The sequence below is a fragment of the Lepidochelys kempii genome, chromosome 16 (assembly GCF_965140285.1).
Source record: "Lepidochelys kempii isolate rLepKem1 chromosome 16, rLepKem1.hap1, whole genome shotgun sequence".
NCBI classification, from domain to species: domain Eukaryota; kingdom Metazoa; phylum Chordata; order Testudines; family Cheloniidae; genus Lepidochelys; species Lepidochelys kempii.
Window position 1 is genome coordinate 11217680 of NC_136395.1, and position 22187 is coordinate 11239866.

Genomic DNA, 22187 nt, shown 5'->3' on the forward strand with positions numbered 1-22187 from the left:
CCTAGACACTTAAGCTCACTGGAATTAGTCTTCTTCAAGGCATGTGAGCTGCATTTCCCAGGACCCAGCAGACTACTGGGGTCTGGAGAAAACACCCCATGCCCTGGCATCGCCCATCCCCCCCGTGGCAGTTACTCTCTGCTCTCAGCTATCTGGGCTATCTCCGTAGTACATGCAGGCTACCAGAGGAAGAGGAGAGAAGAGAGAACCGACTCACCAGCGGGTGGGCTCCTGGCATTGTCCCCTTGGACACTGCTCCACTCAAACTCCTGCAGTTCACGAAGGTCGAAGCTCCTGTCACTCTGGGCCAAGAGCCCCTCGGGGGAAGATGGCCCCTTCAGAAGCCTGACGTTTCCCAGGAACTTCAGTTCTGCGGGCTCCTGGGCTGGGGACTCACCCCACCGGCCAGTGCCACCCACCAGTCTGTTCTCATCCAGTCCAGCAACTCCCTTCTCCTCCATGTATCCCTCAGACCCCTGCTCCACCTCCTCCTCCTCCCAGCGCTGCCGCTGCCCAGAGCCATGGCCAAGGTCCACCTCTCCCCAGCGGGCCCACGGTGCCGCGCCGGCCATGTCCTGCCGTCCCCGGCGAATGGCGTGAGGTGATGCAGCAGGGCGAGAAGCCTGGCTAAGGAGGCACCTGCCGGGGCAGAAGAGGCTTCACTTGCATCATTTCATGGGGCAGGCGCCGAGAAAGCTCCGGGGGCTGGGGGCGCCTTGCTTCCTTGGGAAATGTAGGTCACATCGCGACTCCATTCAGCGCTTCAGTATCCTGCCTGCAGCTAAGAGGAGACAGGCAGAGAGAGGGAGAGACGCGTCATGGCAGCCAGGAGGGACACAGTGGGCTCTATTCAGACAGTACCTCTCCCTGTGTGTGCCCCCCCACCAGCACAGAGATGTCAGCTGCTGCCTGAAGCTTCCCGCACCAGCTCTCCCCATCCCCAGCTCCAAGGGGAGCCAAGTCACCTCAGGGATTGTACCCTTCCCTCCCCAAATAAGGGAGGGGGCAGGAACCCCCCCCGCCCCCCAAAGGGGCCCAACATCCAGGCTAGGCGCCACATAGATGCCGTCGTGCTGCCTGTACTGGGGCCTCGTGACACGGGCGCCGTCACGTCTCCACACAGCGACGTCCTGGGTCTCTGTCCAAGGCAACGTCCCACGTGGAAGCTGGAAAGGTGGCACCCTGCCCGCTCCCTGGGCTGCTGAGCCCACCGGCCCCACGCGGCGCTCCCCTCTCGACACTGGGCATGCTGCTGGGAGCCCCGGCCCACTCAGACGTGCTCCCGGGGAGCGGCAAAGAACTGCTTATTGGTACGGTGTGCTGGGCCACAGCCTGAACCCAGCACCACGTCCCGCGGCCCTGCACGTGTAACCCCCACACCTCCCAGCTCGTGGCACCGAAACCACTTAGAGAGAGAGCCTTAAACGAGTTTGTTCTCCAGCCTTAGCTAACAACCAGTTGGCTTTTAGCTCGTGCAGTGGAGCCTCATGCACTAAGCTCCAGAGGTCCTGGGTTCGATGCTGCCTACCGACAACCGGGGTCTGTTGGCGTTACATACACAGCAACTCAACATCAGCAGGGCGGGACAGTGGCCTTCACCTTCCCACACAGCCGTCTCCCTGCCCTTCCTTCCAGGACACATAGCCCGAAACACAATCCCTCCCTGCCTCTTGCCAGCCCGGTCCCAGGATCACAGCCGCTGCACAAGAGCGGGCAGAAGGGAGCGCTGTGCTGTAATGCGCACGCACCTCCCCACTCCCAAAGCCTCGCTCGGCGTGATGTCGGCCAGCGTGGGCAGCGCATTCAAGAGCTGCCGGGCCTCAATCGTAAGTCTAACTTGTGAGCAGGCTGGCCATACCGTCCTGCCAGCCCTTCAGCGAACGCCGCGCCCCTTCACCTGGGCATGCAGACAAGACCTGCCATGAAACCCGGCAGGCCCATCTGCGGTCTGGGCCAGGCGTCAATGCCAGCCACACTCAAAGTGGGCAGTAGGACCAGTCCTCCTCCATCCTGGAGCAGATGAGGCAGCTTCGGGTCTGCCAGGGAGGTCACACACAAACATGGCATTGCTCAGAGCGCCAGGGCGGCTTTCCAGCAGCAGCAGCTGGCGAGGCTGCAATTCTCCTACAGGGGAGGCTATTCAGGGCACGGACCGGCTCCACCCCACCCCCTCTTCCGTGCAGCTGGAGAGACACTGACCCACTGTTACAGGCCACTCCGTCACGGCGAGCAAAGCAATCAATGGCTGGACGGGTGCTGCACCTCAGGCAACGCTGTCAGAGCGGTCGTGGAGGGGGTGCCCAGGAGGCGCTGCAGGGAACGGTGAGGGGGGCTGGCTGTGGGGGAGCTCCCAGCTGTGCCGGTCCCTGTCTCAACACCGCATTGGAGAAATGCCAGTCCGGCCCCGAACAAGTCAGGTTGCCTGTCCCGCTGGAAGCACAAGCCAGCTGGTAGCTCTGCGAGGGGGTGATGTGCTACAGCCCATCTCCTCCTGTGGCTGGGGTGAGGAAAAGGAAATTCTCACTTCCTCAGCCGCTGAGGGAGAGCTGCCCGGTGTGCACGCTGGCTGGGCCTGGGGAGCGGAGACCTCGCCTGGGGGGGCCGAGAGCCCCCGTCCCCTAGACCGCACTCAGCGGCAGAACTTCCTTGGCCTCCTCTCTCCAGTCGTCTCTCCCCATATATTCAGCCTCAGCCGGAAGCGACCGCAGGAGTCCGACGCACCACCCCAAAGGAAGGGAGGTCAGTGCTGCTCTGTGCCATTAGGGTTTGGAGCCCAGGGCAGCAAGAACCAGGGGAGCAGCTGGACCTGGAGCTGCCCTGCAAGGAGCCTCCCACCGTGCCTGGGCATTGTGTGCCGGGAAGCAGCTCCCAACAGCCTGGGGAGGCTCTTACGCAGCTGAGCTGGTGTTTATCCTCCCCCCACATCCACCAACAGCCCCACTCTCTCCCTTCCTCTGTCTCTTTGCTGCAAGGGCCTTTCCCCAGCCACTTCACCCCTGCTCAGCACTCAGTTCTGCCCCGTCAGGACACCCCTTCGAGAAAAGAACCCACTGCAGGAGCGCGCAGGCATCCCCGGGAGCACCTAGAGCCATTGCTCAGCCAGGCAGGGGGACCTCAGTACATTTGCATGATGAGACCGTCTGTTCTGCTGCCTTTTCATGGGGCCCTAAGGAGCAGGTGATCTGCATGCTCCCCTCTGTGCAGGCTGCCTGCCGCCAGCTCCCACAACTCTCCCACTGAGACAGGATTGGGCAAACTCCCCCCGGTATCCTCCAGGCTGCAATGGAGGGATCAGAGAGCGGGCAGAGGACCCCAGGAAACTCCTGTCTTGCTCAGATCAAAGCTAGACGTTCTCTCCCTCTCTGCACTGGGCACTGCCCCTGGCTATGCCAGGCACTGATCCGCCCAGCTCCTTGGTCCTGCGGAGCCAGGAATTGGTCACCAATATCTGCACGGTCAGACCCTTTGACAGCCAGTGACGCCTGCATCCACGGTGTGTGCCGGCTATGTTACTGGACATGACCCTGTCGTGCAAACTCCTGCCGTGTGCCATCAGGGAGCAGCACCTCATGCGTTTACACTGCCAATGTGAGCCGGAGTGCGTGTGCAGTGAGCCCTTCGGCCACCCTGTCTGTCCGATAAACATCTTCTTGCCCTGAAACCGCTCAGCCTCGAGCCGCTTGTTTCACGTCACTAGCCAGTTTCACCCCACCTGCCTCTTTTCGCACTTCGTCCTTCCCTTTGCAATGGGACCTTCCCTTCTAGGGCAAGGTGCCACAAAGCTAGTGCAGGCCGTTTGCCCGCTCCTGGCTGCCGCGGACCAAGTGAAGCTGCTTAGCAGCCAGGCCGCTGTACTGGCAAACAAGCCGACTGATGTTCAGTGGGGCCAGGCACCTGCGGCTCCAGCTGGAGTCAGTGGCCCTGGGACGCCGGCAGAGGTACTGGGGACACCAATCCCCTGTGCGGTGGACACCAAGCTGCTCAGGGGACATGGTGCCCATCAAGGCCTAGATCACTGGTTTGAATCTGGCTCCAGGAGAGTAGCAAGCAGCCAACCACTGGTGGCCTGTGTGAAATGAGCGGTTGGGTCTCAGCCTAGTGCCCACTGGGGAGGCGTCCACGGAACAAAACCCACCAACCCAAATCATCACACGACGAAGAGCAGCCAAGGACGTGAACAGGCCCTGGAAGCCCAAATGCCCTGGTCTCCTCAGCAGCGATGCCTCTGGGGGCCGAGGCTCCTGGTGTGGGTGGGGAGGCTTGCTCGGCTGCAGACCCAGCTGTTCTTGTCCTGTGCACCAGCGAACGACTGGCCTCCAGCACCGCATTCACTTTCACTTTTAACGAGCAACGCCCAACACAGCCCCTCCCACTCCACCCTGCCAGGCTCCGAAGCCAACGGGCCGCTCCTGAGCGGAGAGCTCACAACTCACCGCAGCCTGGCCTCAGCCAAATTCAGACTCAAGATTGGGAAGGGGAAAAAAAAAAAAAATGAAATCAAAGAATAAAACAAGCCTCACCCCCAGCACTATCCCCCTCGTCGGTGCAGTCTCAGTTAAAACTCCCCTCCCATCACTAACCCCGAGAGTACCGGCAGGCTCCAGCTTGCCAGCCGCATGAATGCTCTGGAGTCCCCAGCATTAACTCCGCTGCTCTCAGCTCTTGTTCCTCTGCCAGACCCTGCCCCACAACCGCTTCCTCCCCTCTGGCAGCCAGGAGCAAAATCGCACCCCAGGAAACTGCTCTGCTCTCCTGTCTTCCTTGCTGTGGAACAAGGAAGCAGAATGTTCTCTCAGCTGTGACCCCAACCCCCGGTCTTCCCCCCACACGCGATGCCTCACCCAAAGAAGGTATTATAGTAAGTCCACAACTACCTGGGACTTCCCTGTCACCACTGCTGTGCACCGTGGCCACTCAAACCTTCAGTGCCATTGGGATTAGAACTGAGATCCCCCCGTTAAAAAAAACCAAAACAAAACACAGGCCCCCTTCATTTGGGCTACTGGAGAATCACCCTCAGCTGTTAGCAATATAGGGCCAATGACACACAGCTGCACAGTTCTGCACAACTGGGCACACATCATCCAATACAGGGCACGCATGTACACACACACACAGACCCCTGCTCATTCCTGGATTAAATCCCGGGACACTAATGAGCAGCACGTGGATCTTTAGCTGGGGCGAACAAGGTCAGAGCGCTGGGGGCAGTAATGAGCCACTCCCAGAGAGCATTGTAGCTTCTGCCACCTACCAACGCCCACCCCAAAAGGATGATGCAGGGGAAGGAGCTAATGCAAAGACACCTAGCTGGTAGGGGGAGCTCGACCTGCCAAAGCCAGCGAGGACTTATCCCCCACAGTCACAATCCCCCAGGTCATTCAGCAGGGGAACAAGCTGGGCTCGCCACCGGGCAGTTGGAAGCAGAGAGAAGAACCTAAACAAGGGCATTACATGTCCCTAGAGCCCACCACAGGGTCCGTGCAGTGGAACATGGAAAGGGGCAGACGGGCTTTGTTTCAGGATGGAGAGCTCCAAGGCTCTCCCGCCCTCCAGGATGCGTGGGCGGGCATGGAGTTGTTTGAGGTCCTTCCATTTCTCCCCAAGCCTCTGCTAGCTATGCAGATTCAGGCGAGAAGCGGTCAGCCAGAGTTAGCGGGGGAAGAGAGCCAAATAAGGGGGGAGGCTGACAGCCGAGAGAGAGGACAACAAAATAAGAGAACAGCCAGACTGAGCTTGGAGCCTGTTCACTGTCTGCACGGAACCGTGTCGGTGTGTATGGCAAGTCAGACTGTGTGTGAAAGAGACAGTGGCTGAGATCCAGCAGACTCATTCCACTGATGACCTAAGGGCAGGACTGGAGAACTTTCACTCCCTTCCTCTCCAGCTGATGCCTTATTATTGTGGCCTGGGGTTTCCCAGTGACTAGTGATTTCAAGAGCCCAAATAGAGATGCTTTAAAGGGGCCTGTTAGACACCCATGCTCTGGAAATCAGGCCCCTCCCCAAGGGGGCTCATGTTGGGCTTTTGAAAGCCCTGGCCTCTCTCTGTGGTTGTAGCACCTTTGGGCCCCAGTCAGGAATCAGGGCCGCACTGTGCTAGGCCCTGTACAACCAGGATAGATACGGCCCCTGCCCCAGCTCACAATTCAGCATGTAGTGAAATACACCCCACCTTTCTCATTATGCCCTCTCTCCTCGCAAACACAGGCCCTGGCGGGCTTCTTCTGCCTGACACAAGACCCACACCCCTCCACTCACCACAGCCACAGGCTCACTGTCCCTAGCCTGGGTCCTGGCTGCCAGCTGGCACCCCAGAGCTGGCCAAAGGGCCCAGCCACAGCTCTAGAGGAACTCTCTAAGAAGGGGAAGAAGTCAGACTGCAGGAATTCTCCTGTGCTGCCAAGATGCCTGATACTTCAAGACACCGAAGGGCAACACGGACGTCTCTCTGATCCCTTCCCCTGGAAGGAGATCAGTCCTGCCCACGGCACCTCGTGCCCCACCCCTCGCCCCATCCGAACCCCCTCACAGCTTTCGGCACTCTGTGCCTGCTCCAAACCCGCACCCCTCTGCATCACAGGTGAGCAGGTGGCCGCAGAACGGCAGCCACAGCACGGCCCCGCTGCTGGCTGCGACCCCAGCTCCCTCAGGTGAACGGGCAGCCGCTCCGAGCCGGAGCTGCAGCTCAGAGCCAACGGGAACCTGACTCTGAGTGGGGAGGCTCAGAGCCCCCAAGGCCTGGCAGTAGGGCACACAGTCACCTCCCATCTCCTGCCCCCTCCCATCATCACCAGCCAGAACAAAACCAGGAGCACTGGAGGCTGATATTATCCACCCACAGGCCAGGCCCAGCATGGGCAAGGGTGGTGGCAGCTTCTCCCAACACTGCCCTGCCAACAGGCCTGAGCCTAATCTGCAGGGGGCCCCTACTAGACACTCAGACACTCTGGTAAAGAATGTGATAGAAACCCTGTAGTGTTCAGGGCCCTGGTCCTCGGCTGGGATGGCTAACAAGCAAGCTGGCTAAAGTCAGTCGGGGAGGGGGGGTGGTTTTCATGGGCGGGGCCACTGCTGGGAGCCAGACAGCAACTCACCAACTCGTCGTCTTCTGCAGGTCAATGAGCCAGCAGCACTGCCTTGATCTCAGCGGCGCACCAGGAGAGAGTGGTAAAGAGCCACAGGGAAAACTGATTTCTGCTAACACTGAACAGGGAGCTTTGCTGGGATAAAGCAAACAGTGTCATCCCTCGAGTTACCCAACCATAAGGCTTCTGCCTAGAATCTTCCCCAGCTCTCTCCCACCTGTCTTCCAGCTACATTTTTCGCCGAAGCAGTCCCGGCTGCTGCCATGGAAATGGTCTGAGATCTCCAGTGGGACTGGAGGTGGCCCGTACATTCATGAATGGGAGGGAAGCACCCACAGCAGGTGGTAACAGTGCCCGGGTTTTCTGGGAGGCTTCCTTCTGGCCTGGAGTTTTAAACCCAAATTTTCAAAAGCTGTCCCTGATTTTGGGTGCCCAACTTGAGGCAGACACCAGATTTTCAGAAGTGCTGAGCACCCGCGGGTCCCATTGATGCCAGTGGTGGGTGCTCGGCCCCACTGAGAATCAAGCCCAAGGTGCCTTAAATTGGGTACCCAGAATCAGTGGTCACTTTGGAAAACATGGGTCTTGCGGCATGTGTGCCTGCATGCACAGAAGCAGGAGTCGGGAAAGATGCATGATTCACATCCAGGTTGCCCAGCTTTGCTTCCCTTACTGCTCTTTTCCCCTGGCGCAACTCCAGAAACCCACAGCCCTTTCAAAGCAGCGGCAGGAGCTGGTTCTGAGCCGCCTGCATCATTACAACCCGTGTAACTTTCCGAACAGGACTCCCTGCTACAGTCAGACCCAATGGAAGAGAAAATAGCTCTCAAGAGATAACTGGTGTTAAATTAGTGTTTTGTTTTCTCTCAGGGTGTCAAACCACAGCCATCAACACAAACTCCCTCCAGGCCACAGGAGCTGTGTGTCAAACTCCCTACAAGCCACACAGGCAGCGTGGCTACTCCCAACATACTCGTTACAACCCAGACCAACGGTGTGAAACGCCCAAACACACGCCCTATGCCCTGGGAAAGCGGGAATCCAGGCCATTTTCATTTCGCAATGACGCTGCCAAGACTCATTCATTCAGTTTTACTCATCAACCAAATAGCTTCTTCTCTTACTGTTGCTCAGAATTAGCACACCCATGCCTCTGGAAAAACTCAGATTGGCTTCCTTAATCAAAACGTTCCCCTCAATCACAACACACACACGTTTGTTCCTAGAGGTTGGCCCCTGACCCGGGCTGCATGGTAGGTTACAGCAAGGCTGCTCAAGGACTCTGGGTGGAACGCTAGGCTATGGCTGATGTAGCTATGAGTCGGTGAGCACAAAGGGGCTAACTGATTTTACTTGCAATTAGCTATAATCAGCTTTGGTGCTAAGATCACATTGGTAGCAACGGAGGGGCAGAGGGAGTGCCTTGTGATACTGCAGCTTTGGACTGGGAATTAGCGACTGTATTAGCCGGATCGGTAAACTGGAGGTGGGATCCCTGCTGGATGACTGCTGGTTGCTTGGGCTACTGGTGGTGAAAAGCTTAGACGAATCCTACTAAAAGGAGTGTCAGCTGCAAAGGATCCTGGGAGCACAGAAATGACCACAGCAGATCAGATGAACGGTCCATCTCATCCAGTGTCCTGCCTGACAGTGGCCAGCTGCAGATGGTCAGAAAAGTGCCAGAAACCTGACAGGGGACAATTATGCAGTGGGCTGCCTACAGCCGGAGCATTGTGCCTGTATCAATGTGACCCTAGCAATTGATCATAGCGGTAGAAAAGAGGCACAGGGCATTTCATTCAGACAAGTGGTCATTGAGAGCCCAGTTCTGCCAACCTCACTCGCACCAAGTCGTGCTTTGTTCCAGGAGTAAAGCAACGATTTCAATGCGGCCAACCCTGGTATTACTCATGGTGAGCAAGGGGGACAGAATCAGGCCCCAAAGCATTGTGGACCATGGGAGGGGGAGGAGGAGGGAAATCCATCCAACTTGGACATCCGAACACCCCCACTGAGGAGCTGGTTGAGTCTTTTTGGACTTGGATCCGCTCCAAGATGCTCAGTGTTCCATGGCGATTCGACCCCTTGTCTCTACTGCTGGAAACAGCAGAACTGGAGCCAGGAGCCTGGGCAGGCAAGGGATTCTCAGCATCTACAAGTAACTGACGCTCCAGCCTGGGACAGGGCAGCCCAGAGGCAGGAAGAGGAACAAAACCTCCAGTGCAAAGCTCAGACCAAGAAGCAACCCCCCCACCCAAGTTCGACAAACCTCACAGCAGCCCAGTTACCCAAAACCTGCCAGGATGAACCTGCTCCCTACGAAGACTCTATCCCTCTCCCCACTTCCGGGCGGACTCCAGCTCGGGTCAAACATGAGCCTTGGGAACAACCTGGCACGAGTTTGGACCTGGATCCACCCTTTGAGGTTCAGGCCTGTCTGACTCGCTTAGCCACAGCCTAGGCAACAGCTATAAACAAAGCTGTGATCACCGCAGCACTCAGACCGGGCGGCCTCTTGCTTCACACGCGCCCCCCGCACGCTGCAGGAAATCCCCACCGAGGCAAAACAGAGCAACAGAAAGTCTCGCTGCTTTGGGGCAGCAACGACATTAACTGTCGGGCTCAGGAGACACCGGACGGCCGGGGAGCAAGGCAGAGCGCCCAGACGGGGAGTGGAAGAAGCAGCATCAGAGCTGGATACCGTGGTGACAACATCACTTGAAATGCTGGAGCCATGGTGCCTGGGCTTCCCTTTGCCCGGCCTCCACACGGCCTGGCGTGCCCACCCCACACTGCATCCTGCTGCCTTCTGGCCTCTCTAGCCTGCGCCAGCCTCTGTTTCCTTCTCCGCTCTGCTGCCCGGAAACTGGGCTCTGAGCAAAGACCCCAGATATTCCAACCCTCCAGCTGGCGAAGTGCCCGACATCAGGAGAGCACAGGGGCTGCCCAGTTGCTGGCAACCCTGGGGGAGCCGAAGCAGTGGGGTTGGAAGGTTAGATACACTCACCTGCTGCTTTCTGCCTTCTCCCTTAGCCGTTATAGGAGCCACTTTCCACACCCCCGAGCGCAGCCTGGCTCCCTGCTTTGGGTCCTCAGAGCCGTGCAGCCCTGCGGAGCTCAGATCACCTCTTTCCTAAAGTCTCTCTCTGTCTCTCTCCCTCCAGCTCTCAGGCGCCCCTGGCTCCTCTCCAGCCTGTGCTGTCAGACTGAGGAGCCTCTCCCCACGCGCTCCCTCCCCGCCCCCAATCTCGCTTTCGAAGGCAGAAGCAGGAAGCGTGCAGGCAGATTTCCTACAAGTTTTCACGTGTGTGTGTGCACAGACAAAACTTCTTAACCCCATCGAGCCCTGCAGGCTGGCACAAGCCCCGTGTGTCCAGACGGTTCATCCCACCATCCCCACCTCTTCCTGCAGCCATACTATAATCCCTTCCAGGGATTCCGTCTTAGCTGCAGCTTTAAAATGGATCCACTATCTCTGGTGAATTTAGTGCTGGACTCTAACCCCTGGAGCCCGCTATCCACAGAGTAGGGGCAGCGGTAGGGCAAGCTCCTTCCATGCTGCTCGGCCAATGTGCCACCTCTAGGGGCGAGGGCGGCATTCAGTGCCCACTGTGCATTCAGTCCTTGGCTGATACTGCACAAAGACGCCTATCTACATATCTCCAAAGAGGGGCACCTGGTGAGAAAACTGGGGCCACACCTACAGTATGACAGGGCTGGGAGATGTCTCGGAGGTGTAGAGTGGGGAAAGCGACCGATGCTAAGAAACCAGGGACCATCCCTCCTAACCAGGGTTTGGCAGACATGAGATTAGCTTGTGTGATGTGGTCACCTCTGCTGGGAACTGAATGGCGAGCTACCAACTCGTGTCATTGAATGAATCGGACGGTAACAGCCTTTGGTCGCTAATGACCTCCCTTTGGGGATATTCACAGAGGGACATCCCTCCTTTATAAAATGCTCGTGCTGACTTGAGCTGGCTTTGAAGATTTCGCTCCTCCCATATTGCAGTATCTGAGGTTCCTCTTTTGGTGTTGCGGGTTCCTTCTGCCCTCGTGTCTATGAAGCTGCATCTTGTTGGGGTCTCCGTTTCTACAGCCCCCCCAACACTACAGCATCTCACTAGCACACAGATGTATCCTCACCATACCTCCGGGGAGGGAAGTATCCTCCACCCCATTTCGTGGATGGGGAAGCGAGGAACCCAAGGTCACACAGAAAGCCTGCGGCAGAGGACTTGGCCCCAGATCTCCTGACAGCTAGTTCTTGTGTTTTGACCACAAGACCATGCCTCTTCCTACATTACTCCGCGCTGCCTCTTCCACAGTGGGGTGCAGGCAGCTGATCTGCGTTGACAAGGACTGCACTCCGCCAGTCCGTTCTGCCCCGGGGGACGGGAGGAGGAATATGACACACACCAGAATGAAGGGATAGTTGGAGCTGTGCAAAACTTAATAAGCAGCTCTGTGTTCTGACCCATATGTTTAAAAAAAAAAGTCAAGAAAATAGAATACAAATTCCCCATGCAAGGCCAACATAAAACTTGGTCTATTGGCAACATCCTTGGGATCCTGCAATAGGACCCTTTCCATAAAGCGGTTTGGCCCCCGCACAAACTATTGTCAGGGGCATCTAGGCAGAGAACTGTTGCATGGAGGCGCATCACCCGAGACTATCTTTTTTTAGCAGTAAAAGGCCTACTTAGGGAGACTGCATGGTCTAGTGGATACAGCACTGGACAGGGATTCATGAGACCTGGGTTCCAGTTCCACCTCTACACGGACCTGCTGGGTGACCCTAGGCAAGGCGCTTTTCCACTCCGTGCCTCAGTTTCCCCTCTCACCCTTTGTCTGTCTTGTCTATTTAGACTGTAAACTCCTGGGGGCAGGGACTCCCTTTCTCACTGTTTGTATAGCCCCAGCACAATGTGGTTCTGATCTTGCTGGGGAACCTCCAGGTGCCCCTGCAACACAAAAATTCATCAGCGTAATACTGTGGCTGGGTCAGGGGCCGTTAACAGGATGCAGAGTGTTTCACCATTAGGTTGCCAGTTCAAGTACAATCCAGGCTGTTAGTGCCAAGGGCTTTAGTGCTCCCAGGCGCTGAGCGGCCGCACCACCAGCTGAAAGCAACAGGCACTCTCTGGTTGTTTGGTGGTCGAGGAGAAAAGAGGGGCTGCTCTCAGTCTGTGGCCGTCCCATTGTTTACTCTACCTGTGTGTTACAACCCTTCCCGCCACGCTGCGACTGTCTTGTCTATTTAGATTCGCAGCTCTTCGGGGCGAGGCCTGTCTGGCTATTCAGTGTTTGTCCAGCGCCTAGCACAACGGGACCCCATTCTTGGTTGGGCTTTAGGCACTACCATAATCAATCGGATTAGCTCAATGGGTGTCCTAGTGGATGGCGGTCCATATGACCGCTGTGGGAAGTCTGAGCAGGGAGGCAGAGGGGGATTGAATTAGACTGAAGACTGAACCGCCTCTCCCACCCGCAAGAGGTAAGGGCATCACGTCAGGACCAAGGCCCATGGGTGAGAGTGCGTGGGGGAAACCTTGCCCTGCTGCTGACAATGCTGCAGACGCTTCATGGATAAGGCAAGGAGATGCCTTCGAAGAACTGTAGACAGAGGATTCCAGCATCCAGGACTGCCGGGTCAGCACCTTTCCCCAGCAATACACTCATGCAGGTGACATCATGCGCACACAGAGTATTTGAAACAACAGGAGAGTCACGCAGAGGGAGAAGAGGCTGGCTTTCAAACAGCACGCTCCTAGACCCAGGTTTGGAAGCAGCCTCCAGACAGCATCACACACAGCGATGACTAAGGACCGACGTTCTTCTCCTTCACACTTGCTGCTTCTAAGCAAAGGCGACCCTAGAGTTTGGCATCAAAGCATGCCAGCTTCTCCCTGGGGGAGAAGGTGATAGCAGGCCCCAGTGGCAGGTAGGAGACCCCAGGCTCTGGACTGGAGGCTAAGGAGAGAGACGTGCCACAGGCATGGAGAGGTAACAGGATACAATTGTAGACAAGTCTCTGATTGTTCAGGATCTGGGCATGAGCTGACTCCTGCAGTTGTCTCCCCATCACCCGTTACCATCTGGCAGGAGTGCCAGGGGTGCCGACGCCTCCCCAGCAGGATGCAAGGTGACAACATCATTTAGCGGCTGCCCAGGGCACAGGGGAAAGACAGGAACGATGCATGCTATTTTCTGCACAACAAGCATTCAGCGTCCATGGCAATACCACCAGCATCTTGCAGTATGGGCCCACCCAAGTCTTTCGATTGACATCTAAGGGTGCTGGATTGAGCCCCGGAAGAGGAAAAGGAACTTGAGAACCCGTAGTGCCGACAACTGGGCTCAGAAAGAGAAGGGAAGGGAGGGGCTGCAATGTGGGAATGAATTAGAGAAGGGCAAAGTGGTACTGGCAAAATAAAAACTGAACCCAACCTTCAGCCCAAAACGAAGCCCACAGGATGCAAGAGAGGCTGTTTCTTTGTATTTCAGATCGCCAGGAACATCCAAACGCTCAGAGCCACCCCCTGCTCCCAGACACCCAGCTCTGCAGTCCCCAGAGATTCGGAGGTGCCGAGAAGCTGCCAAACTCTCTGGCGATGATCCAAGCTGAGCCACTGAGGCTTGCCCATTTCTGGAACAAATATTTGCATTTAAATGCAGCTCAGCACCTCGGGCAGAGAGAAGCAGGGCTGGTCTCGCAGCCCTGTGGCCTGAGCAGCCCCGGTACTTGAGAGCCCTGTATAATTACACACAATGGGGAGCAGAGAAGAGAGGGGTAATCATCACTCCCCGGAACAGCAGTGCTGTAATTGGCATGCTGGGGGCGTGTTATGTGCTGGCATATTCATGAGAGGGTAATTAAGCTCTTACTGTGTAATTAGCGAGGAGGAGGAGGAGATTTGCCAACCCTCTGCAGTAACTGAAACCTCTGCATGGACTGGAATGTGCTTTGATTTGCTGTGGCCAGGACTAGGAGAGAGGCTGCTCTAGAACAGAGGGGAACAGACCCAATACTTCCAGCCACTTCTTCCTAGGCAGGGGCCGGGCAAAGTGGGCTCAAGGTCATCCCCCAAGTCTGTGCCACGTTGTGATGAGACTATAGAAAGATTGGTCCAGTGCTCGAGGCACTAGCCTGAGGCTCTTGAGACTTGGGTTTGATTCCTTGATCTGCCACAGAGCTGGGCAAGTCACTTGGTCTTTCTGTGCCTCAGTTTCCTATCTGTAAAATGGGGATAAACAGCACTACCTTATCTCAGAGGGGTATTGTAAGGATAAATACATTCAGGAGTGTAAGGTGCTCAAATACTCCAGTGACGGGAACCCTACAAACACCTAAGACAGATGGAGATCACTCCTGCTGTATCTTTGAATGGGGACACACCCTTGTTCTTCATCATCATCCTTTATATCCACTGTGGGCCAGATGCCCCAAGAGATGTAGTCATGATGGCAGTGGGCACCCTGCTAGCCTCCGCTCTTCACTGCATAGGGGAGCTACTCAACCTTTTCCCTTTCACAACCAAAGACATGCCAAGGTGCTGGTACCCTCCCAGATCGGGCCAGCTTTGGAGATGGAGCCCCAGCCACACTGTGTTTGTGTTGGAGTGAAAGGATACAGAGCCTGGTCCAAAGCCCACTGATGTCAAGGGAAAGAGTCAAAGGGCTTTGGATCAGCCCCATTAGGCTGGATGGAGTGGACAGAGGAACTTGCGAACAAGTCAAAGGGAACTGCGAGGGGTCTGATAGCTCAAGCTGAATGCCAAAGGGCAGGACGTTGCTCGTTCTGGGCCTAATCCCTGAATTCTGTACACACACAGAAATCCCAGCAGTGTTGGGCATGCCAGGAATTCAGGATCAGGTCTCTTGGGGACTTAACGATGCGGCTTCAGGCTCAGTCTGGCACCGGAACTCATTATGACTCTTTGTTTTCATGTTTTTTCCATTCATTTTTTAAAAATCTTCTCAACAAATACAAATGCCACCCAATGCAAGTTGTGACTAGGGACGGTGATCCCAGAAAGAGCGTGCCATGTCCTTCATTGGAGCAGAATGCAATTCCCAAACAGTCCCCATGCATCACACAGCACATGTGGCAACTCCAGTTCAGAGGAATCCTCTGTTCACAGTGACATTATTTTGGACTTCCCCCTTATTCTAATTATTATTGTGAACGATCTGTACTGCGGTAGCACCAAGGAGCCCCAGTCGATGGTCTACATAATACTTAGGGATGGTCTAGATAATACTTAATTTTGCCTTGAGTGCAGGGGTCTGGACTATAAGACCTCTCGAGGTCCCTTCCAGTCCTATGATTCTATGAAAAAAGATGCTCCTGGCCTCTAAGAACTTGTAATCTATAATGCCTGGTCTCCACAGGGAAAAGTGACTGCATTTAGGTCAGGCATAGCCCACATGTACTAGCTAAGCCCAAACTAAACGCACACTTTCCCCCCCCAACCTACAAATATAACCTGTGCATGGCCCTGAATCTCTCTGGGTATGCCGTTCCGCTAGAAGTGAAGCTGCCCCAGGTTTGGAGTCGCCGTAATCAAGTTCCACTGTACCCCAAAGCCAAAATAAACCCACTTGAAATAAAATCAAACCAGCTTAAAGAAACAGGCGTGTTAAGTACAGAACTCTTAGGAGTTATTGCTACAAAGGGCGAAGGATGCAGGACAATGAAACAATTCCGTCAACGTTCTGGACAGGAGCAATGTTTTGATAGAGAAACGGAAGGAAGTGACCGGGCATCGGGCAGGATACGAGCCCTGACATTGTTCGTGTGCGTTATTGTGCACACGTTAAAAGAGGGTTTAAAACAATTAATGTTTCCTACCAGTGTGGGTAACACACACCTGAGGTTGTTGCAATGAGAGAGCACAGAAGCTCTGAGGAGTGGGACCATTTGTTTATTGTGTCTGTGCAGTGCCTAACCCAATGGGGCTGAGGTTTCTAGGCACTGCCATCATCCCAATCACTTGGGAAAATTCTCAGCTGATGGAGACCAGCGTAGCTCCAGTGACCTCAATGGCGTGAGTCTGATTTACACTGAAGATCTGGCTCCTAATTTGCTTTTTGACATTTATGTTAGTTTTTGCCCCAGTGGTATGGAATGGCGTCCCGGCACCGTTTGTGGGAGCCAGTATGGTGTTCCAGTGCTTCTGATTACCGGGCTGCCGTCTCTCCTTCTGGAGTGGGGAACCGGGTCACTAATCCTGTCATGCTTCTTCCCTTCCTTTGCCATTCATCCCCACACGCTCTCTCCAGACAATTGAATATCCCACTATGTCCCATAGACAACCCCTGGACACCCCTGAAACAGACCACCCGCAAAATCCCCCTCCCTCAGAAAGACACGCACGATATCCCATAACAGATCCCCCCCCATATCCTCTCACCCATACACTAAATCCCTCTCACCTAGAAGCTCATCCCGAACACTTCCCCATCACCAGATCTCTAGTTTACCCCATGTACCACAACCCCGAAACACGCCCTCATCCATTCACAACCTCCCACCACACATACTCTACCAGCCTCCCCCCAGCATACCCTCTTGCTGTCCACCTCCCTTCATCAGACCCATACCCTGCCACAGTCCTTGAAACTGAGTTCCCCACACTACTTTATGGGGGGCGAGAGCCCAGGACTCGACTGGTCAGTTTCACTTGTTCCCCTGCCCTAGCACAATGCTGCAACATCTGAGTTGCAAAAGGCCTTGCTAAAGGTCATGATTTTATTGAGAGTCTTGTGATACTCAGTGGTTTTCTGAAAGCCCCAGTTTCTGGAGTTCATGTTGTTTCGTGAGAATCTAAGCTTTCCTTTTATCAAATATGAAATTTCTGGCCCTCATGATTGCAGAGAAAAGCTTGAAAATGTAAACCCTTATATGCTCAAAAATCACATGGCAAACAAAAGATGTCCAACGTTTTTGTTGTTGTTTTGTTTGTTTGTTTAATCTCATGATTCTTTGAGTACCTAGGTTTGGCAATATTGCAAACACAGAGAAAGATTAAAATTAATTAAAAAACCCTCTTTTTGTATGAATTCTTCTTGCAAACTTGTGTGTATTGACTTGGGTTTGGTAAAAGATGATTGTTTTACAAAACCTAACCTGAGAAGAAAATTTGCTCTTTCCTGCTAACCTAGAAGCAGATGATACATACAATCACAGTGACCTTTGGCTGAAACTCAAGAACAGTTTCTTACCACTTCTCCAGAACTTAAAATCAAAAGTCACTTTGAAGTGTAAGTGTGTGTGTGTGTGTGTGTGTGGAGGGGCGGGGGGGAGAGGGGAATGATGGTCTCCAGTCCTGGACAGTGAGTGAAAATGAAAGAGAGACAGAAAGGACCAGAAGAAATGATCAGATTAGAGTAGACAGCCTGCCACCCTTCCCTTTCTATGAGCGAAAGGGAAGCAGGTTAGGTTTCTTTGCTGCAGCCAAGAGAGTGATGGAAAGGGAACCATGACTGCTTGAGACAATAAATAACAAGTAGCAAAAGTATAACGTAAGAATCAGGAATCCTTCCAACCCCAGCAACCCTGAGGGCGACCACAGATGAGAGGGGCTAGGGAGTACGATCTGCCAGCCAAACAGGGCGTTGCTCAGCAGTCTGTGCGGGCACCACACACAGCATGACGCTGACAGCTGACTGAAAGGGGAAGTCATGGGAAGGGAAAGCGCCCTGCTCCCACTTTGAGAAATCAGCCTGGCTCTGCTCTTCGGTATTATCCATCGCTGGTTGCGGGCTGCTTGCCCCCCCCCACACACGTGGACAAAAGCCCCCTACTCCCGGCGTTCCCTTTGCTGAGCATGGCTTCAGCCGCTTTCTGGGAACTTGACCCAGCGGCACCCAGCTGGAGGCAGGCAAAGCTTGGCATGCTTTCACGTGAGCACCAAGGCAATCGCTGCATTTACTGGCTCCTTTCTTGTCTGTGCCCCTGCTACTTTCGCCCCCTTTTCTGTTGTGAAATGCTCGAGTGAACGAGGAACCTGAGTGTTTGTGGATGGTAAGGGGGTGATATAGTTTAGGCCTGTACATATGCTCCTGAGCTCACTCATGACCTGCAGCACCCTCTGCTGCTCCTGCCTGGTCCGTGCGCTGCTCTGCCAATATCCCGGGCTCGTCCCCACCCCAACTCTGCTTTGCCAGCGCACGCGATCCTGTCCTGCGGTCCTCTCTGCAATCCCAGCCCAGCCCGTGCACTGCTCTGCCAACAACGCACCTCAGCCCTGACCCGCAGCACTGCTCGACTGGGCCACAGCTCTGCCCAAGGGCCCTGGAGGGATAAACGTCCAGCACACCTCCGAGCAGGTTGCCCCCCAAAGCCGTTCACCTCAGAACAAAGGAGAATTCCAAGAGCGAGATTGCAGCGGCCAGCCAGCTGCTAAGCCTCACTCAGCCTGAAGGTAGGGGCGCCGACGCAGGAGGGGAGGAAGAGGCTAGAAGGCCAACCAAAAGGGCATGCCCCACTTTCCGAACCACCAGCCCTCCAACAACCCAGGTCCCTTCCCCTATAACAGGGATCGGCAACCTTTGGCACGCGGCCCATCAGAGAAAGCCCCTGGTGGGCCGGGCCGGTTTGTTTACCTGCTGCGTCCACAGGTTCGGCCGATCGCAGCTCCCACTGGCTGCGGTTCGCCGCTCCAGGCCAATGGGGGCTGCGGAAAGCGGCGGCCAGCACATCCCTCAGCCCGCGGCACTTCCCGCAGGCCCTATTGGCCTGGAGCGGCGAACCGCGGCCAGTGGGAGCTGCAGTCGGCCAAACCTGTGGACGCAGCAGGTAAACAAACCGGCCTGGCCCACCAGGGGCTTTCCCTGATGGGCCGTGTGCCAAAGTTTGCTGATCCCTACTCAATAACATTCCTCCCAGACAGTCCACCCCACCTTCCCACATGCCTCCTGCCCCAGTGCCCAACGAAAGCCCTTGGAAAAGTGTATTGGTTTGGAGATTAAATACCTGGTTACCATAACTATCCCTGTGGGCTAAGGCTAAAACCGACTGCACTTGTGACCCCATTCTCTGGAAGGGAGCAGCAAAGCAAGGGGGGCCCGTATAGAGCCATCAGGACATCTGGCTGCTGGGCTCGGTTCACGGGATGGAACAATGGTTTGAACCTGGTGCCATAAGAGCGGATCATAAGATCTAATTCTCTGCATGGAGAGGGGAGGTTGCCAGACTCCCATTGCTGGCTTGTCAAACCCTGGAGAGGGAGTAAAATACCCAGAGACATGTCTCCTTGAGAGATGGGTGGGGGATTCTCCCAGACACGTCTCCATCTGCCACTGTTGGCAAACACAATCACAGCTCAGGAGTGATCCGAGCCAAGCAGTTCTTTAACCCGAGGTGCGCAGAGTCAGAGAGATGAGTCCAGCTAACACCCTGCTCTCATCAGGACCAGACTCCTGCCTCCTACCATAACAGGGGTGGGGACCTTCACTGGGGGGCATAGAGGAGGAGGAGGCAGGAGACACCTGCCAATAAAGTCCAATGAAGCCCATAAAAGCCCAGCCATGACTGCCTGCTGCCCGTCTCTCAGGCTCACGTAGGGGGAAGGTTTTTCTCTTAGCAGCCAAGGAGTCTGCAGGTGAGTCAGTTTAGGAAGAGGCCTGTTCCAGCCACACAGCACTAACTTGCCCATCTGCCATGTCTGTAGTGCAGCTGTACAGCGAGAGGGGGCTTTGCTCCCAGAGCAGGGCGGGGCAGGTCACTTATTGGAGTGGCACGAGGGTCCCTGGGGTGTCACCCAGAGACGTAAGAGGAAGGTGAACTTGGGAACGGAAGGGCTTGATCCTGCAGCCACTGAAGGCAGTGGGAGCAGGAGCAGGCTCAGAATTAGGCAGATCCTGAGTGAACAAACCACACCAGCCCCAGGGCCGAGAGGGGAGCTCAGTAGCAATGATCTCGATGTCGACTTTGGCTTTGCTGCTGAGGCTACCAAGAAGAATGCTAAAGTAGAGGGGCATGTGCCCCTGTCCCGCTAGGAACCGGACCGAGACCCCTTCTCCAGCTGGCACCCTGACTCTGCCCTGAGTTGGGCAAAGTGGAGGGATGAGGACACATCTATATTCCCACATGAGCTGCAAGAACATCCAGGCAAGCAGAAGGCAGAAGAAAAACTGCCCTTGGCACGGGGAAAAAAGGGAACAAAGAGCAGAGCTAAAACCCCAATGGGATGCCAGAGGACATGGCCAAGGAAGCAGAGGCACGTACATGGCCTGCCTCCCTGCATGGCCACAGGCTGCACCTCCCCTTCCCTTCCCAGCCACCCCACCCCCTCCCTAGGCAAAGGCTGCACCCCCGCACTCCCACCCTCCATGCTAGGCACAGCCCACGCCCTCCCTTTCCTCTCCCCTAGATCCCCATGGGCACAGGCTGTGTCCTCCCCTTTCCCACCCCAATAATTTACAGCCCCAACTCATCCCAGTGCCAGACTTGGGGCAGCGTTTCTGTAAAGCAGGATGAAAGAAATGGTGAGTCCTCCCACCTCTGTTCATTTAGCTGTGAGCCCTCATTAGCCAAGCCATCTCTCAGCATGGGCAGGACCCCAGCATAAGCTTTAGCAAAAACACATTTTTTCTAAGAGCCAAGTGCTTTTTATTACTAACGGGCCCATTCGAGAGCCTGTCAGCATCTCCAGGCATGCACACAGCCCCGGGGGGATAGAAGGAGGGAAATATTCTAACATGGCTGTGGGCCCAGGATTTTACTATGCTGCCCACCGGGGCTACTGGGAACTCCAAAGTTAAGGTGGGATAGAACTTCAACCGTCCTACCCCAAAACACAGGCCGTTAGTACTAAAACTAAAGGAAATCTCCATTAACTGGTAGCAGTATAAGATGTATGACACATAGTCGAGGTTCTAATACAATCCAGTAGACGCGCGCTCGCTCACACACACCCACCCACCCCCCTCCCCGATCCTGCGTTTTCATTCATTACTCTAGTGCTGAGCCGCTAGCCCACTCCTGCTTTATTTTACATGTTGATTTCAATAGGACCAGTCGTGTATGTAAAGTTAAGTGTAAGCGATTGCAGCACTGGAACCCCTGTATTTTCACCATGCTATACAACATACACCCCACATCAAGACCTTTGGGTGTGCTCAGTTATCCCCAGCTTCCTTTTCTCCCAGGAACTTAAAGAGAAATCGAGTTTCCTCCAAACCCTCAGGGGTGGCAGCCCAGCTGAGCTTTCACTTTTGACACATCCACCTCCCTGCTACCATTACCCTTATTAGAAATACTCCCCCGGTTTGTAATTTAGCCAAAGGTAATATCAAAATGAGCAACCCAGCAATGCACAGAGTTGGAGGTAGCAGCAATGAGCCACCCAGCCATAAAACCGACATGGTCTCCTTTATCCTGTCAGACTCATCTTGTCCCTTTGCCATGCAAAAGATTCCCTCCGGAGTTGAAGGGCCAGACTCTGATCTCAGTTAAGCCAGTGGACTTTAATGGCATGGTTCCAGATTTACACTGGGGTGAGAGCAGAATCTGGCCCACAGACTCTGCAGCCTTCTCTTTTCTCTCACTGAGCAATGCTGACTAAAAAGGAACACTACCAGGTCAAATACGGTCCAAAATATACGTTTTGTGAGTTCAAGTCTTTACACAACCTTAGACCAACAGAAATGTTTCCAAGATTTAATACAAACATTTTCACTGGACTTTAAAAGTAAAACACCATTCACCCTCTGTACCATTTGTATGCCAAACATTGCAGGGCCTGGCTAGTGGAATGTGAAACTGACTAGAAACTGACCCAATACAAAGCGTGAAAATGACTAGTCAAAACTGACCCTTGCAATCCAGGGAAGTTAGGAGGTTAAATACCTTTGAGGATCTAGGCCAGGGTGTTTAAAGTTAAAGCCCCATATATGGTCACCTTAAGCAGTGTTGCCAACTCTTGCAATAACCTTGATATTTGGTGTTTTACTTAAAGCCCAGTGCTGTCAACTGAGAAAGTGAGAATCTCAGCTTTCATTATTTAAAAGAAGTAGTTTCTAGTCTTCCTGGTTGTAGAGAAAAGCCTGAAAACATGCCTCAAGTGAAACCCTAAAGGTTCAGCAACTAGAAA

At 54.7% G+C, this 22187-nt stretch overlaps 1 protein-coding gene across 3 annotated transcripts in view; it reads right to left on the bottom strand.

Moving 5' to 3' along the window:
- AKNA (AT-hook transcription factor) overlaps nucleotides 1-22187 on the bottom strand; it is a 72234-nt gene that overhangs the window by 45069 nt on the left and 4978 nt on the right. For 2 of the 3 annotated variants that reach the window (XM_073313988.2, XM_078849042.1), the window contains exon 2: nucleotides 218-781. In XM_073313988.2, coding sequence (XP_073170089.2) covers nucleotides 218-572 — 355 coding nt within the window. In that variant the 5' untranslated portion in view covers nucleotides 573-781. Of the gene's footprint in view, nucleotides 1-217; nucleotides 782-10094; nucleotides 10344-22187 lie in introns of those variants that run through there. The other variant, XM_078849041.1, reaches the window with a different exon arrangement.